General features: G+C 37.6%; 1 protein-coding gene across 1 annotated transcript in view; it reads right to left on the bottom strand.

Annotated features, from left to right (window-relative positions):
* The window catches only part of THSD7B (thrombospondin type 1 domain containing 7B), a 701,170-nt gene that overhangs the window by 552,401 nt on the left and 129,617 nt on the right, over positions 1 to 19,152 (bottom strand). Inside the window, exon 4 of the mRNA XM_007456952.1 lies at positions 7,845 to 8,014. Within this exon, the coding sequence (XP_007457014.1) occupies positions 7,845 to 8,014 (170 nt within the window). The remainder of the gene's footprint in view (positions 1 to 7,844; positions 8,015 to 19,152) is intronic.

Below are 19,152 nucleotides of genomic sequence, written 5' to 3'. Positions count from 1 at the left end.
ACGCTAAGGGAATTTCTAAGCATATTATTTTCCTGACACTTTATTCTCACACCCAAATGAGCTTATTGACTTTTAAACCAATTTCTAAAGACAGGTAAAGGACATTTCTAGACCCTCAAATGATGGTGGAATACCTCCTTCAATCGCCCCTTGAGAAATCTGTTCATAAGGTAAATTAGTTTATTTCATATCTCAAAAAGTTCTTGTATAAGTTTTTGCAAAATAAGTTTGCAAACAGGACATGACCATTCACGAGAATTCTCTTAGCACACTGACATTTGTACTTTTTAATCCTTTACCCTTATATTGCCCCTCCCCCTTACTCTCTCCCCACTGTTAAACACTAGTTTGTTCTCTATATCTGTGAGTCTGTTTATGTTTTGTTATATCATCCACTTGTTTTATAGTTTAGATTTCACATATAACATCATGCAGTATTTGTCTTTATCTGTCTGACTTATTTCACAAAGCATAATACCCTCCAAATCCATCTGTGTTGTTGAAAATAGAAAAATTTTGTTCTTTTTTATGGCTGAGTAGTATTCCATTGTATATATGTATATACCACATCTTCTTTATCCACTCATGTAATTGATGGATGTTTTGGTTGCTTCCATATATTGACTATTATAAATAATGCACTATGAACATTGGAGCACATGTATGTTTTCGAATTAGTGTTTTTGTTTTCTTCAGATATATACCCAGGAGTAAAATTGCTGGATCACATGGTAGTTCTATTTTAATTTTTTTGAGAAACCTCAATACTGTTTTCCATGGAGGTTGCACCAATTTACATTCCCACCAAGAGTGTACGAGGGTCTCCTTTTCTCTACATCCTAGTCAATATTTGTTATTTGTGGTCTTTTTGACTATGTTCATTCTGACAGGTATGAGGTGATATCTCATTGTGGTTTTGATTTGCATTTCTCTGATGATTAATGATGTTGAGCATCTTTCCATGTGCCTGTTGGCCATCTGTATGTCTTATTTAAGAAACGTCTATTCAGATCTTCTGCCTTTTCAACTGGGTTGTTTGTTTTTTTTGATACTGTGTTGTATGAGCTGTTTGTATATTTTGGGTATTAACCCCTTACTGGTCATATCATTTGCAGATATTTTCTCCCATTCAGTACACTGTCTTTTTGTTTCATCTATGGTTTCCTTTGCTGTGCAAAAGCTTTTAAGTTTAAGTAGATCTCATTTGTTTGTTTTTGCTTTTTTTATTTTTTGCCTTAGAAGACAGACCCCCCAAAAATATTGCTATGATTTATGTCCAAGACTGTTCTGCCTATATTTTCTTCTAAGAGTTTTATGGTTTCCAGTCTTACATTTAGGTCTTTAATTCCTTTTGAGTTTCGTTTTGAATATGGTGTTAGAGAATGCTCTAATTTCATTCTTTTATATGTAGCTGTCCAGTTTTCCCAGCACCACTTATTGAAGATATTGACCTTTCTCCAATGTATATTCTTGCCTCCTTTGTCGTAGATTAATTTACCATAAGTGTGTGGGTTTACTTCTGGGCTCTCAATTCTGTTCCATTGATCTATGTGCCTGTTTCTGTGCCAATACTACGTTTTGATGACTGTACCTTTGTAGTCTGAATTCAGGGAGTGTGATATCTCCAGTTCTGTTCTTCTTTCTTAAGATTATTTGGCTATTCTTTTGTGTTACAGTTTTAAATTATTTGTTCTACCTCTGTGAAAAATGCCACTGGTATTTTAATAGGGATTGCACTGAGTAGTATGGTCATTTTAACAATATTAATTCTTCCAATCCATGAGCACAGAGCATCTTTCCATATGTTTGTGTTGTCTTCAGTTTCTTTCATTAGTGTCTTATAATTTTGCAAGTACAGTTCTTTTACCTCTTTAGTTAGGTTTATTCCTAGGTATTTTATTATTTTTGATGTGATCATAAATGGGGTTATTTGGTTAATTTCTCTTTCCAATAGTTTGTTGTTAGGGTATAGAAATGCAACAGATTTCTGTATATTAATTTTGAATACTACAAATTTACTGAACTCATTGATGAACTCCAGAGATTTTTTTTAAGTTATCCTTAGGATTTTCTATGTATAATATCACATCAACTGCAAACAGTTATAGGTTTACTTCTTCCTTTCCAATTTGGATTCCTTTTATTTCTTTTTCTTGTCTGATTGCTGTGGCTAGGACTTCAAACATTATGTTGAATAAAACTGTTGAGAGTGGGCATCTTTGTCTTGTTCCTGATCTTAGATGAAATGCTTTCATACCACTGAGCATGATGTTAGCTGTGGACTTATCATATATAGCCTTTATTATGTTCCTTCTGTATCTACTTTGTGGAGAATTTTTATCATAAATGGATGATGAATTTTTTCAAAAGCTTTTTCTGCATCTATTGAGATAATCATGATTTTTATTCTTTGAACTATTAATGTAGTTTATCATATTAATTAATTTGTGGATATTGAACCACAAATGTGGTTAATGTATTGTTGAGTTCGAACCGCTAAAATTTTGTTGAGGATATGTGCATCTATGTTCATCAGTATACTGGCCCATAATTTTTTTTTTTTTTGTAGTGTCTTTGGTTTTGGCATCAGGGTGATGTTGGTCTCACAGAATGAGTTCAGAAGCATTACTTCCTTCTGAATTTTTTAGAGTATTTTGAGAAAGATGAGTGTTAACTCTTCTCTAAGTGTTTGGCAGAATATACCTGTGAAGCCATCTGGTCCTGGACTTTTGTTTGTAGGGATTTTTAAAAATTACTGATTCAATTTCATTACTGGTAATTGATCTGTTCATATTTTCTATTTCTTCCTGGTTCAGTCTTGGGGACTGTACATTTCTAGGGGTTTGTCCACTTCTTCTAGGTTGTCTATTTTATTGACATAGTTGTTCAGAGTAATCACTTATGATCTTTTGTATTCCTGTGGTGTCAATTTCATTTTTTCCTTTTTCCTTTGATTTATTGATTTGGGTCATCTCCTTTTTTGCCTTGATGAAGCTGTATAAGGGTTTATCAATTTTGTTTATCTTTTCAAAGAACCAGCTCTTAGTTTCATTTATCTTTATATTGTTTTTTTTTTAGTCTCTATTTCATTTATTTCTGTTTTGATATTTATAATTTCTTTCCTGCTACTAACTTTGGGTTTTGTTTTTCCTTCTTTTTCTAGTTCTTTTAGGTATAAGTTTAGGTTGTTCATTTGAGATTTTTATTTCCTGAGGTAGGCTTGTATTGCCACAAACTTCCCTCTAAGAACTGCTTTTTCTGTGTCCCATAGATTTTGGGTCATTGGGTTTTTGTTTGTTTGTTTGTTTTCATTTGTTTCCAGGTAATTTTGATTTCTTCAGTGGCTGTTTAGTGGCATATTGTTTAGCTTCCATGTGTTCATGTTTTGTGAATTTTTTTTCTTGTAGGTGATTTATGGAGTCATAGCTTTGCAGTCAGAAAAGATGCTTGATATGCTTTCAGTATTCTTTAATTTAATGAGACTTGTTTTATAGCCTAGCATGTGATCTATCCTGGAAAGTGCTCCATGTGCACTTGAAAACAATGTTTATTCTGCTGCTTTTGGATTGCATGCTGTATATATCTATCAATAACTCTTAAGTCCATTGGTCTAATGTATTATTTAAGGCCTGTGTTTCCTTACTGATTTTCTGTCTGGATGATCTGTCCATTGATGTAATTGGGATGCTACAGTCCCTTACTATTATTGTGTTACTGTCAAGTTCTCCCTTTATGTCTGTTAATGTTTGCTTTATGTATTCAGGTGGTTCTATATTGCCTGCATATACATTTATAATTGTTACATATTCTTCTTGGATTGATCCTTTAATCATTATGTAACATCCTTCTTAGAGATTAGCTTTTAAATGTTATTTAACTTATTTCCTTCTTAGAGACTAGTTTTTAAGTGTTATTTAACTTCCTTATTTCCTGTGCTCCTCTCATACCACTTCACATGCCACCACTGAATATAAACATCTCCATTTATTTCCATATGTTCTCCCTGTCTCCACTTAGAACATGCTTTCATGTTGATCCTCCAAACTCTCTTGAAGCATTATTTCGATTATGAAGATTACTCTCAGGCATCATTAAATGGTTTTAACTATGTCATACATATATATATGGCCTATACATTACAAACATATGTATATATATAAAATGTCACACACTACTGAAGACACATTACCTAAGACATTATAGCATAATTGTTAGGATAATTGTTGTCACAATTAAAAGACTGTATTAATGAGGCATGTTTACAATTCCAGTGTCTAGGACAGACCCTAAGATATAGCTAGCATATAACAAATTATTTTTGAAAAAAAAAAGTTATGTGTGATGGTCATCCATTTTTTACTCACCAAACCAACATATTTAAAACTAGGACCTGTTCCCTTATCTTATCATGTACTGTCTTAATGCCAACTCTGGGCCCAGCATTATAGAGACATAGGACTTTCAAGAACTATCTTACTGGTGTGGCGTAGTTAACTAACACAATTAACAATTCAAAGCTAAATGGTGTGCATTCTAAAGTAGCTGTGTCCATTTAATGCCAAATACTGAATTTAAAACATGGTGCTTAACTGCCACCACACCAATATCTTTTCCCAATTTTTTATTTAGTTTTTAGGTTTTTGTTTTGTTTTGTTTTCTTCACCATATAAATACACTGCATCTCTAGGCTATTTCATCCCACATTTGTTGATATGCCAATCTCTAGGCCATGTCATGAATGGAATAAATTTTTCCCTGTCTTTATTAGATTTTTGAAAGTGCATCCCTTCTTTCAATGTTTTACCACCTGAGAAATATCCCTTGAATGCAGGCTGAGTGGTTTTAATTTCATCTGACAAAAGGGCAAGAAGAAAATGGTCTCACCAAATCCAAGCTTCTAGATTTATAGGTAAGCATCATTCTTGCTGGTGCTTCTGAACTATAAAAGAGAAATACAGTTCTCTCTACAACTGGATAGAGTTGTTTACCAATAACTGGTAAACAAAATCATAAATACTCTGCTACATTTTCATTCACAATTTATTGGCCTGTTTGTCTACTATTACTAGTAACACTTCTCATATTGATTATTATAGCCTTATTTTGGCTGCAGTTAAAACACCGCATGGACAATAAACGGCAGAACCAGGTAAATATGCCATAGATGTTATTATACTATTCCGACAAACACCCTGAATTGAGGTCAAATGGAGAATTGGCTATCAACAAGAATAAGTTGGCAACAGAACTGCACGGAAGTCCCATTTATGCTCAGCATCCAGCAGGAGACTCTGAGGCCCTTGGGAGAGAATGAGCACTCTTTTCTGGGTTTTGTTGTTGTTTTTATTCTGGTATCTAGATATTCTATTACATTTTATTTCATGAGAGATCCATGGAAATTAACCTAATTTTTTCCCTAAGATTGTGGGTTCCTCTAAGATCAGGTTTTTGGAATGCAGAGTAATTAATTCACAGTGGATGGTGGGATTTTCAAGGAAGAAAACTCAAGCAATTCCACTTCAGAGAGTGAACAGAGTATCCTGGAGCCAAAGGAAAACTTAACCTTGTGGAAAAGTCAACTATGACTGAGAAAAGAGTTTCCAAAATCAATGCTATTAAAATCCCCTCTCCCTTCCAAATCTAACAATAATTTAAAAAACCCAAAACAAAAAGGCGTATCTTTATAAAAACTGAAATGCAAAAAATGTCATCAATTTTGGCCTTTGTTACTGCATTAGCAGAAAGTTTAGAAATATTTAAACTCTGCCTCTTTAATTGGGCAAACACTCTTTGGTCCCTTATAACTGCAATTCAATTGTTCTCTTGAACAATTTGACTTGAGCCAAGAAGACATTTTCATGTTGCCAGATTTGTCAAGGTATATCCATAAATAATAACAGCAGGAAATTAAAGCATTTATAAGAAAGGAAAGTAATGGCTAAATAACCTTTCTGGTTCACTTCCAAACAAGAGCAAAATCAAACCTTTATCATGATTACAAAGATAAGTAGTAATCTTTACCATGCCTTTAATGCAATGTGGCTGTTCTGTATTTTCCAATGCAGCAACAGTTTGACTACTGTATTCAAATTTCTACAAGAGTACATTGTTGCCTTATATACATCCATGTGTGTGTATCTTGTGCCCACATCTAAGTGCCCCCCTGAGAATTGGGTTACCAGGCTTAGGCTTTCTAAGGGCTTTCTGTTTCCGTGTGTACCAAAGTATTAATTTGGAAGTATGCCGTGGCCTAAGATTTTTTCCTCTTTTTTAGACGCTTGAAGCACACTGTACCAGGGCTTAATAGGCTGCTAAATCTGCACTTAACACCCCTCCTCTATTTAACATCCCCCAACATGTAGCATACGACTTCCAATGCTAGAACACCATCCTTCCACTTTCCTCCTAATTACAAATTTCCTGCCCAGCGTGTTTCCATTAAGAAAGCTGGAAAGATTAAGGTTGAAGAAACTTTAGAAATAGATGATCGATAAGAAAGCTATTTTTACTAAAGAAACTTTAGGAAGATGAAGATGTCAATAGAAGATTAAATGTTGAAGCTGAAAATTGATCATAATATATCAGTTCTACAAAATTCTTATATATGTGTTGACCCCTGAAGTTCCTAGTACCGTAGACAACAGTAAAAGGGAAGAAGGAGAAAGTAGAATAGAAAGATCACCAAGGTCTGAAAGAATAATCTGAAGCTTTTATCTAAATGCGTTCTTCCAAATTCAGAGGAGTAAGCACAGTCATGTTCTATGCTGGAAGAGAAAGTGTGTAAATTGGTCACTTTCCAAAGGTGACATTAGAGAAGGAAGAAAATTTAACTACTAATTTTTAAATAACTCTAGCCCTATAAATTTGACACTGTAACTTCAATTGTTGAAGCAAATGCTAAGGTATCTGTAAAGATGATCCTTCTATGAGTCATGAGCTGAATCATCCAAGGCTACGGTCATGGACTCTGAAATGATGAGAGGCCATGTCACACACACAAAAAAAGGCACCTGGTATGAAAAGCTTTACAGGATGAAATGGATGTACTTCTACAATAAGAAATCTCACATCTTCTCTCTCTAACCAAGTCCTACAGCAGAGAATGTACATGCACACACAAGGAAACATTCTCACCTTGGCCACTTCTACAGAGGGCACTGTTGGGTTCCCCAATGCGCCTGGAACAGGCCATATATTTTTCTAGAGTGGAAGCATTACTGCACACTCTTAGCTTTTCAATCCATTGACTTAAATAAATCTGGGCCAGTTTTTCAGTCCTTCTATGTTATCACTATCCTAAACTCTGAAACAAATGGATCGTATTATACATGCCTCATAGAGAGCATACCATGGAGAAAGTTGTTTTTCCTCCTCCTTTTCCTCCTTCTTAGTTTCATATTATCTAAAACCTGGCAATAAATGAATGGATCCTTGATATCTGAAAGTGATATGTCTGTAGAATTTCCCACACTCACAAATTCACAAAGAGCTTCTCTAATAGAAAAAAAAAAAAAAAGAATGCTACTAACTCTTCACCAACTGACTCACTCCAGCATACCAGCCCCTTAGCCTGTAGCAGTCATTTCTACTAGAGATCTTAGGTATATTTTCTCATTTAATTTTCACAACGATCCTTTGAGACTGATATTATTAGCAGTACTATTTTGACTATTCCAAACTACTTCAAGTAACAGAACTTACGGATGGCTTGTAAAGAGTCAACAAAACATTAAATTTGTGAATGCTGACGGTCCATTATATCAAGGAGAATATGAGAAGATGGTGTTAGTGTTGATTTCCCTTCCAATCAGCAGCAGAATCTGTCCCCAGAACTGGCTGCCTACCTTCCTTGGCCCTCTGTGCCGTGGATGCGGGTATGCTCTGGGCACAGTACACCTCCCGGGTCTGGATCCCACCTCCACAAACAGGTCCCGTCACATGCCAGTGGGGGTCTTGCTGCTCGAGGAGGAGAGAGACTTGGCATTCTTTCCATTCAGAGGTCCTCCAGGAATACCTGTTTGGTTTGATTTGTTTAAAAGAAGAAGAAGAAGTAAGGAAAATACAAAATTCTACAGGAAACTTAAGTCATCAACATCAAATGTACATAATCATCTCTCTTTCTAGTACCAAATCTTTGCCTATGGATAAAGACGTTTACCAGCTTTGAATACTAAATCCCTTTTATTTCCTACATCAAAATCGCAGCAGCCTATCATGTTTATAGCACAGGCCCAGAGGAGCGAAGGAAGGAAATATGGATAAACAGTAGATATGTCTCAGTCTTAAAGCTCTAAGAGAGTGCAGAATCAAGGGAAGGAGCTGGAAACCAATTGAGCCTAATACATAGCAGGTAAACGTCATAGGGTTTCATTTTACAAACCTCTAGATGACTTTGTGTGAAAGTTGGCCTTTCTTTTTTAATTAGTAGGCCAGTGTATGAATGTCTGAACATATTAGTTTAAATGGACAGAGATTACCTCCAATTTTTCAACCTTCTTGATATAGGTACTTCTATCAGTTTGACTCCACTAAGATAAGGGTATACATATTAAAAATGAGTTCACAATGTGCCACTATATTTAATTGACAAGTACTTTTTTTTTTCTTACATAAACAGACATGCTATGGTTATAATGATTTAGAATATGTCTTCCAGGTTTACAACTGGTTGAGATACACACTGATAGCCACATACACGCACACACACAAATAAAAGGAAAAAACACAGTGAAGTTTGTACATAACTTACAGAAAACACAACAACCATAACAACGCTACACTCATACCCGGAGAATGATTTCAGACAGAATTTCCTTTTGTGGCTTATTACAGCATTCCTCAAGCCCACAGCATTAACATAACCCTACAGCATTCCCATAAATACCAGAAGACTCATTAGCTTCTAAACAGTAAACCAAACCTAAGAACATTCTCATATCCGCTGTCCCATTTCAGATTTAAGGAAAGTTTTCTCAGTTATGTGATTGTTTAAAAGAAAAAGTAGCAATAAAAATAAACATGTGTCACCAAGGACCTGGCCTTACAGAAACCAGAGTAAAAATGAAATCAAGTAACAGACATCAAAATCAGGAAGCAAATCTCTAAGAAACCTAAGAGTGAGCAAAGCCTCTCACAATGAGTGTCATCATTCTAAAAAGCTTGAAAGCTGAGGATCAACAGTCTTGTGAAAAGCCCATTGTAGAAAAAGAATTTGGACAATCCTGTGGGGTTTGTTGTAATAATTCTTCTCCCTCTGCCTCACTATTTGATCTTCACAGGGTTTTCCAAGTGAAAATCAGTCACCGGGCTGGGCAAGAGTCTGAAATGTAGAGTCCAGGTCCTGTTTATTACTAGGGGAATATAGACAATAACATGTTTCTAATTCCTGGGCATGAGATCGAGAAAAGTCCAGGTCTTCCCAGAGACGGTCCTTCTCCAGAGGTGATGCTCCAAAGCCCTTTCTCCTCACTAGACAGAGTTGTCTCCCTTGGCTTCATGGTGACCCAGGCAGAAGGCTTGTCTCTTGTGTCTCTGAGTCTCAGGGTACAGGTAGCTCGCTTGTCTCTGGACTCCAGGGCAAGGCACAGTAAGGTACGGGTGGGTTAATGGATGGTTATCACATTTTCATTTCAATCCCTCTTCCTCCAATGATTCCCTAAAAGAAGAGCTCTCTGTCTATTAAGGAGGTCAGATATAGCCCTGACTCCAAGGCTCCTATGATATAGTGAGCACATAAGGTAGGCAAAAAGGGGCAGTGCGGTGTAGACAGCAAGCATGCTTTCGAGTCAAACCGACGTGGTCTGAATCTGAGCCTTGCCACTTACTAGTCGTGTGACTTTCACTGAGTTCTGTTTTGTAAAATAGGGATAATAATACCAAATGTGAATCAAGGAGTATAATAAATGTTCATTCCCTTTTCTCTTGTGTCCTTCTACACCTGCCTTTCGTCCCCTGCTGATACAGAAAACACACACACACACACACACACACACACACACACACACACACACACACACACACCCAACACTGTACTTATAAGAACTTAACTGATTTCATCCAAAGTCCTAATATTAAGGATCCAGGAATGCCATGGTCTAACTTCCAAGAACCAAAGTTCAGCAAAGAGCATAAAAGAAACTTAGAGAGTTTAGAATTATAGCAAGTCACAGTAATCTGTTCACTTGTTTGAAAGGAATGGGTCATGCTGTATAAATTGCTTTTTCAATTAATTTATCATGACCCTATAAGAATTAGCAATGGAGGAATTTTGGAAGTCATTATGGAGAAAAATGAAAAGGAAAATTTAATAACTATATATATATATATATATAGTCTTATATATAATGTAACAAAAACTCTGTTGGTAGCTTATTAACCAAAAACACCCAAATTCTATTCATTGGCAAACAACGAATTCTCTAAAGATAAAGAAGACATTTATCACTACTGCTATTATTTACTACCTCAGAGAAAATACCAACCCAGAAAGAGGCAAAGGAAAAAACACACCAGTGAAGGGCTTCTAAATTCCTTTTTAAAATGCAGGTCCTTTCATAGTCTGTCTTTTTTTTCTTTATTTTTTTTTCAAATGCACTATCTATGTTTAATCACAAATCACCCAGAAGCCATGAAAACTGAACAGTCTGAATTCCACCAACCTGGGAAAGTGTCTCTAGGATGTGACAGAATAAGAAATCAAAGGAGACCGCTCAGCTAAACGTTGCTCGTTATCTCCTTTAGTAGTTGTTACAGGGATAGTCCTCCAGGCTCCGGACAACTTGGCTTTCTGACTGCCAGGGGCATTCTCTTTAATGGCTAAGTCCATGTCAAAGATCAGGCCTTTCCACCCTCTCTCTCTCAACTCTGATGCCTTTCAACCCAGCCTCACTTTGTCCTTCTGCTTAGGAGGGAAACAGGGGGCATTTCAAAGGCCAGCGTCCTGCCTTTTGTGGGTGAGTAGCATTTTGAAACCAAGTGTAGAAATGCCTCAAGTAAACGGCCATGACATGAAAACAATTAGTTGATCCTCATAGCCCCTTACGAACGTGACCTAGGATCCCTTTGTCTTGTCACACACCCCAGCTGAACAGGATAGACAAAGCATTCATTTATTCAGGCTTCTAGGGTATCATGACAAATCCCCAAGGAATAATAACATCCAAAATGTTCTGCATGCTTACTCAGTACCGGGCACTGCACTAAAAAATCTAGGTGCATGACTTCATGTAATCCTCCCAACAAGCCTATGAAAAAAATAGCATTTCCTCTTTTACAGATGGGAGAATTGGCATCAAGAATAAGACATTTGCCAAGGTCACATAATTAAGTAAGTGAAGGAGCAGCATGCAAAGACAAGTATATCTGATTCTAAAGCACATCTTCTTAATGAAATGATTCTCTGGTAGATTAAAACGGTGAATGGTAAACTCATGAAACTTGGTCTGCGGATATAAAAAGCAAGTCCGTAAGTGACAGGTAGCTACCTGCCCAGCCATGATGAGGACAAATAAATGTTGGTCTTGGTCTGAGGAATTGCTTTCTGGGATGAAGCAAAAAAATATCATCAGTTGATGACAATGATACTGTCACTGACAACTAACCAGTAATATTTTACAGTGCCAGTATAATATTCCTTCCAGTCTCAAACACAAAGACAGTTTGAGAATATCACACAGCCAATCACTTTATAATTTGAACGCTGTGTGTGGTCACATAGGGTCAGATTTTAGCACTTTCAGGAGATAAGTACAAGTTAAAAAGAGAAACAAAATATAAGCCAAATAAAGGAATCTCTAATTGTAAAAATTCAAATTTCTACCAAATGGTGCAATGACACTTTTTTTGAAGAGTAATGTTTTTTTAAGGCCCTGAAGTCAAATTCTCCATATTGCTCCCTGGTCACTGTGAATGTTAGGTAAACCTGCCATCATCTGTTCATGTAAAAATGACTCCAATGTCGCCACCATTAGTGACAGAGAACTCTGTCAGCCACTCGTATACTGAATACACAGGGGAACAAACTTGTGAAAGGATATCTCAGTTAATGTAAAGGTATGTATGAGAGATGGATGGCAGAAGGAACCAAAAAGCAGGACTTCCTAGCTCCCTAGGAACAAAAATAAGCCTGCCCAAGAGTAAGCAAATCATTTACTCAACCATGTGTTCATTCCTCCTTTCTTTCAAGAACTAATTCTTGAGCTCCAGCTGTGTGCCAAGTATGATTTCTGACAATAGAAATGCATAGCAGTGAGCAGGCCAAAGTCCCTGACCTTGGGAAGGTGACCTTCTAGTGGGGCAGACAGACAGGAATGAACCAATACATAACACGGCATCAGTAACATGTCCATCAGAGAGAAATGGAAGAGGAGAGCTATTTCAGTGCCATGACTAGGAAAGTCTGCAGAATCCAGAATAAAATGAAACAGTGGGCATAAGAAAAGGTGGACAAGGAGAATTCTAGGCAGAAAGAAGAGCATATTCAAAGGCCCCAGGAAAGGCTAGTGCTTGGCCCTTTCTAGGAAAGCACAGAGGCCAGTGTGGTTGGGATAGGCAGCTCAAGGCAGGAGGGAGAGGGAGTGAGAGGCAGTCAGGGGCCAGGCTACAGAGAGCCTGGTGGGCTGAGGAAGGGCTGTGAGTGTTACTCCAAATGTGCTAGGAAATCACTGCCAAGTTTTGAGGAAGGCAATCATATCATGATGAGATTTAAATTTTTAAGAATCATCCTGGCCACTGATTAAAGAATAGACTATAGGGGAGTGGAAGAAGGGAGATGAATTTGGAGGCCTTTGCCAGTCCAGGAGGCATGATGTTAGGCCTTTAATTGGGGCAGTCACAGTGAATGTGATGAGAAGTGATAAGATTCTGGATACACTGTGAAGGTGGAGACAGCCTTCTAATGGATTATATGTGAATAGGAGATAAAGAGAGAAGTGAAGAATGATTCCAAATTGCTTTTGTCCCAAGTACTAGCTGCACAATTGCTTGGCACTGAATTCTTACCTGAGACAGCCCAGGAAAGGGAACAAAAGCTCAGACATCAGGGCAACCATGTATTATAACTGTGAAATTCAGTTTTTCTTCATTTACCTTCTAGAATCTGCTTTCTGAAGCTTTCTCCCACACCTGGAACTCACTGCCCGATTTCTTCATATGTACCCCATAATTTAAGTCTATTCTTAGGAAATGATCAATAAATGTATTCTCAAGACACATATTAAAAGTTAATATTAAATATTTCACCATTCTGAAAAGGTATATGCAGTTTAAAAGAAGAAACCAAGATTAAGCCAAAGAAAGAAATTTCTAATGGTGGGAATACATATTCCCATGAAGAGATAGAGGAGACAAATTCTGGATTAGGAAAAGCTACTCGCGGGCCAGAAATTCAATCGCCCAGGTAGCCAGCTTGTCTTCCTGAGAGTGATGTTGTCTAACCCAAGGAATCCTGTATTCAAACCATTCTCTAAATTGATGGGGGGAGGGCAGAAGGAATGAGGAATGAATGCATTGTTCTGAAGCAAGGAATAGAGATATCCTAAATTGGCAAAGCCAAAATTAGAAAAGTAGGCACATTTAGTGACTATTTTTAAAAGACTTCCATCCTACTAAGGTGACATAAAGTGATTCCAACAGCAGTAGGATGGCAGGACCGTCAGAGTTATATAGCAACCCCTGCCCTTTAGAATGCATGCTTTGTCACTTTCAGAACGCTTAGAATTGCTTACAAAATGTGAATTTCTTTTCTCCTTCTTCTAAAGGCTTAGATTTAAAGCAAAGCAACATGGAATAGAATCTTAAGTGATTTAATGATGACAGACTGAAAGAATAATTGCATTAGTGAATGGTTCTGTTTTGACTAAGCACATATAGATTTGCAAACACTCTTGGAATTGAAACCCTAGTGCAAGGTATTCAAATTAAATGCGTGTATATTAAAAATCAGTGTACTGCAGCAAGACTAATTTATGATAATATCTGTTGTCCTTTTAAAGTTGTAAATTCATTTAGGAAAGAATTAACTTGTCATTTTTGCTGAACAGACGACCAAAATAAAGGGAGCCAATCAAGCTTTATACATCTTATGCTCTAGTAATCTTTTATTGAATAGAGTGGGACTATTGATTATGGAAAGCTACTCTGAAGTGCAAAGCTCTTTGGCAGATGGCTTTGCTAGCCAAACTCCACATATGTATTATTAATAGATTTCTATCACTATGCACAGCACTTAGTAGTACATTAACTTTCTTACACTAACAGGGGAACAGATCTTCCATCCAGGAGAGCTGAAAGTGGCACAATGGGAACTCATGAAACAATATGCACCAGTAAAAGCTGGACTCAGTAAAAAGGCATCAGTCTCCTTCTGCTGAAACAATTTACAGATTCTTTGAAACTGTCGTTTCTTTCCTGAAACAGATTCTCCTGAGGGTTCCAGGTCATGACTCCTTTACTCCTCAAGTCCTACAAAGAACTGCTTAACTAAAACAATTTTTAAAAATGCTTCCTTAAAGAACCCATTAGTTCATTTAACAACCATTTATTGAGCTCCTATAATGTGCAGGGTGTTAGGTGCTGTGGTAGACGATCAATTGAAAAGATACATTAGAGATGGTAGGTGACGTGTGTGCCATTCTTTTCCAGAAGGCAAACTTACATTTTCAGATTGTGATCTCATTACTCATCCTTCTCGAAGGTACTCTTATAACCAATGAAAACAGAAACTTCTTATCTGGAAAACCAGACACACTTAGCACACTTTTCTTATCTGGAAAACCAAAAGCAAGGCAGCCACTGGGGACATCAAGTCACATCAAGCTTTGTGTGTTTATTTCTTCCCTGGGTAGGCATCCTTACGTAATCTCCTTGATGATGCCAATTTTAGATGCTCTTTATAAGAAATGACTTTGAATCCTTCACACACATTATATAGTAAGTATCAGCCTGGAATAAAGTACCCTGTGCATAATATTGTTCTGGATCTGCCCCACATTTAATGATTCATCCTTTGTCTGCTGAGCATTTACTCCGAGCCAGGCACTTTTATAGGTGCTACCCGCTCTAAAGTAGAGGAGAAAAATGCATTAACAAAAAATCCAGATACATATGTTTGGAATGATGTGCGGGAACATTACTAACTATGAAACACTCTTAAAGAACATGGTTATCAGTTCAAGATGCTCTGGTTTTTAATGAGTATATTACACAGGATTCTGAAGATGAATAAACTAAGTGAACACAGACTAAAATTTCCTGAATTCTCCAGCAATTAGCACAGTGACAGTCTGAAGCAGGTGTTGAACAAACATCTCTTTCAAGACATGTCAACCCTGTTCCAGCACTCACTTCGTTCCAATGGGCAGAGGAAGCCAACTACCAAGCCAAGTTTTACTCACCATCCCTTCCGCTGGCATCATTCCTGGCTTCAGCACTCATCTAAAAAATTCATCAACTAATCCCCAGAGTTTTCTCAAGGAAAACTTGAGAAAATTTTAGATTTTAGAAAATCTAAAATCGGGTTCAGTGCCTTAAAGAGATGGTAGGAAAAAACAGGCTGGTCACAGGGGGTTGTTTTAGAAGCACATCGAAGTGGGATGCAGGAGACCCCGATAGATCTCTCAGTATGAGTCTGCACAGACAGACCTTTTGCGAAGAATCTCTAGTTCACCCATAATAAACTCATACATACCAGAGATAAGGAGGGACAAATTATGAGACCCCATCTCTCCAGTGCCAGACTGGATTGTTGAAGCAATGTTTAGGAAATTGGCTTTTCTGTGCAGTAATATCATACAGTCTATGTAATACTATCAGCCATGCAGCTTCTGCCTTGAGATCGTCTTTAAAGTTTTACTCTTTGTTGGTCTTTATAACAGCACTGCCTTATATTCAACTTTAAACTCTAAATGATCATTTAAGAAGTAGAACAGCCATTTTGGTGTGAAAGCCTCCTGGTGAGGTGGTGGAAGTTGCTGGTAGGTCATCTGAGGTGTCGCTTCCAAGAAAGATGTTGACATTTTTCAGTATTCTTGTGTGTTACAGTGTCTTCAGCCAAAACAGGCTCTCTGCTTAGGCACGAAGGATCTGGAGTCGTAGCTGTTCCAGCAACAAGTCATGTCTCAGCTACCTGTGTCCTCTGCTTTTCCTTATGCTATCCAGTAAACAGGGCCACCTTATCATTTATGGTCTTAGAATGCTTTTCACCTCCCTCTTAGCTGAGATGTAGGATCTAATACTTTAGATGTTAATTAGGACAAAAGAAAGAACCCAAGTGCCAAGGCACCTTACAAAGCACATATCTTTCAGTGTTTTGAGGCAGAGAGTAACATAATGCCTAAAGCCATGATGACAATGATAAGAGGTAAACACACCAAGAGAAAAGGTAGCCAGTGACAAGCAGATTTGTCCCATTTCTCTCATTTCTATCCCAACCCCATAATGTACAGCGTGAGTTCTTCGTGTTATGTTGGAGGGGGGAGCACAAAATTTCAAGTAGACTGTATAATACTGAAGAAAGGGGTTTCATGGAGTCTATACATATCTTGGTCAAAAATAGCATACTTGTGAGACGAGCTTAAGGCTACACAATGCTAACTCCCTTATACAGCTGACTCTTGAACAATGTGGGGTTAGGGGTGATAATCCTCCATGCAGTCAGAAAATCTGCTATAACTGATAGTCACCTTTTGCATCCATGGTTCTGCGTCTATGGATTCAACCAACCTCAGATCATGTGGTGCTGTAGCATTTACTATTCAAAACTATCCGCCTCTAAGAATACCTGTGCAGTTCAAACCCCTGCTGCTCAAGGATCAACTGTAGTTCTAAAATTCCCCAAGTTAGCTTAACATAGGCTGGCCTCTGTCTCCTTTCAGGTTAACTTATGCTAGCTGCCCTGAGGCGCTTCCAAAGTGTTCGCTCTCAGGGAGCTCTTCGAGAAGGGGTTCCTCACGGTCACATTTCCTTTCATGTAATCATGCCTTAGGGATTGGCACACATTGTGTTCATAGTGAAAATGCTGACCAGTGGAGTCCAGCTGGTGAGACGAGTAGCCCCCAAGCTATGCAACTAAAAACCGTTGTGAGCATTATGAACATGCAGGAACCAGAGCACATCTCTAGCTTATCTCTTCTTGGAATATTCTTCCTCTAATTACCTGAAAGCCTATTTTCCTCACTTCCTTCAAGTCCTCCCCACAGATCCTGCTAGTTCAAATGAGGCTTCTCTAAGGACACTCTCTTTAATTCTGTAACCTGAGCTGATCCCCCATCACAGCACCCCAGAAGCCTCTATCTTTACCCTGATCCAATGCTTCATTTTTTCCATATCTTGTACACAAAGTATGTAGTTTATTTTATTTATTTTATTTATTTGGTATATCTTCACTAAAATTTAGGTCCCACAGGGGCGAGGGAACTTTGTCTAATGTGTTCTCTGAGGTATTGGAAACACTTAATGTACTGCTTGGCACATAGGAAGAGCTCAGGGTATATTTACTGAGAAAATGAACACACCTCCTATAGCAAATATGGTGAAAGGGTAAAAGCCAAACCACATTCTAAGAGAGGACATTTCCCTGCTGGGGAGAAGGATGGTGAATTAAATTGCTTGATGCATATGAAGTGCTCATGAATTCTGGGAAAGGGAAAATGGACATTTTTGTTCCCTAAGAGATTTTTGTTTCCATTTCCCTTGTTCACAATGAATTTTACTCACTGGTGTCCAAGTAGAAACAAAAGTTAGCATACGGCCTTTATGTTTTCCTGTGGTAGAGGCCACAGCTCGGATTTCAGACAAGTAAGAATGTCAGCCAATGTTAATTTTGTTGCTATTATTTATACATGCTCTTTTCCACCACAAAGTGGAATCATTACTTAACACATCAGTCTCCCTAGGAAACACTGGTTGGTATTCAGTGAATTTTCGAAGACTCCTGTTTCCTACAAATGCACTATTTGAGAAGGTTTTTAGAAAATGTCATACTCAGTAACATTTCCAAACAGCAGAACTAGAGGCCCAGGTTCATCTCCAATGAACTTTGTCAGGCCCTGTTTTCAGATGTTAAGGTTCAATCAAATGAAAAATACAGAAATTAATCTTGTGTACATCTTGAAGTATTACCGTTCCACGGTATATTGTTGGTAAAAAATGATACATATGAATACATGTATATGTGTGTCTATACCCTTATCTGGGTGTGTGTCTTCACTATGATTATCATTAGGGTCAGTGTGATGTATTGGAAAGAGCACTGACCTTGAAGTCAAATGGACTTCAATTTGAATCCGAACAGTACCGATTTACATCCCTTTTACTCTCAAAAATGTTCTATTTGGGTAATACATTCTATGTTATTCTAAATAATCTTTATAAAATCTCTGATATAGTTATTGGCCAACAGTAGATGCTCAATAAAAGGTAGTCGCTCTTTAACAAAAGGTTATCCAACTCAACTTTCTCAACATCATCAAGGAGGCACCACTCTGATGATTCCAAGAGAATCGTAATAGTTATTAACAAAGAAAAGAAAAAAAAATAGGCGGATGTCTATAAATCAAAAAACTGTTAACAATATCAGGAAGAGGTCATGCCATTCCGTGAATGAAGAAAAAAGGCGCCAAGGTCAAGGTCATCATTAAACCCAGATTCTATTCCTAGCAGCCTAACATTGAGAACCCTCCTAAATAAGGCCTCCACGGGGGGAAAAAAAATCTCCAAATCACCCAGAAGAAATAACTTTCCACTCCATTAAATTACCACAGTATGCCTTCCAAGGAAAGGAGGGATTCTCTTACTGGAGGAAATGAAACCAAAACCCACCTGCAAAGAGCAACAATAAGAGTCAGTATTCGTGTAGTGCCTCATGTGCTGAGCACCGGGACGGACAGTGCTAGTCTATAGCTGTTCAACCTTCAACACAGGCAGTATAATTAGACACTTTTACTGAAGAGGGAAATGTCTTAGAGAAGCCGTACAGCTTGTCCAAGGACACACACTTTAAGTGTGATGGTGATGCAATTCTAACCCAAAGCCTATCCAAGTTCAAAAGGGACAGAGACCTCAGGTTTTCTTTCCAATCCCATGTTTTGCCCCAAATTAGTGTCTTGAAAGATTGGACACAAACTCAATACAATAAGGGAGGATTCTGTGACAACA

Source organism: Lipotes vexillifer, unplaced genomic scaffold, assembly GCF_000442215.2.
Source record: "Lipotes vexillifer unplaced genomic scaffold, Lipotes_vexillifer_v1.1 scaffold1211, whole genome shotgun sequence".
Lineage (NCBI taxonomy): Eukaryota > Metazoa > Chordata > Mammalia > Artiodactyla > Lipotidae > Lipotes > Lipotes vexillifer.
The sequence above is the reverse complement of the archived record's forward strand: the minus strand, read 5'-3'. Positions and strand labels throughout refer to the sequence as shown.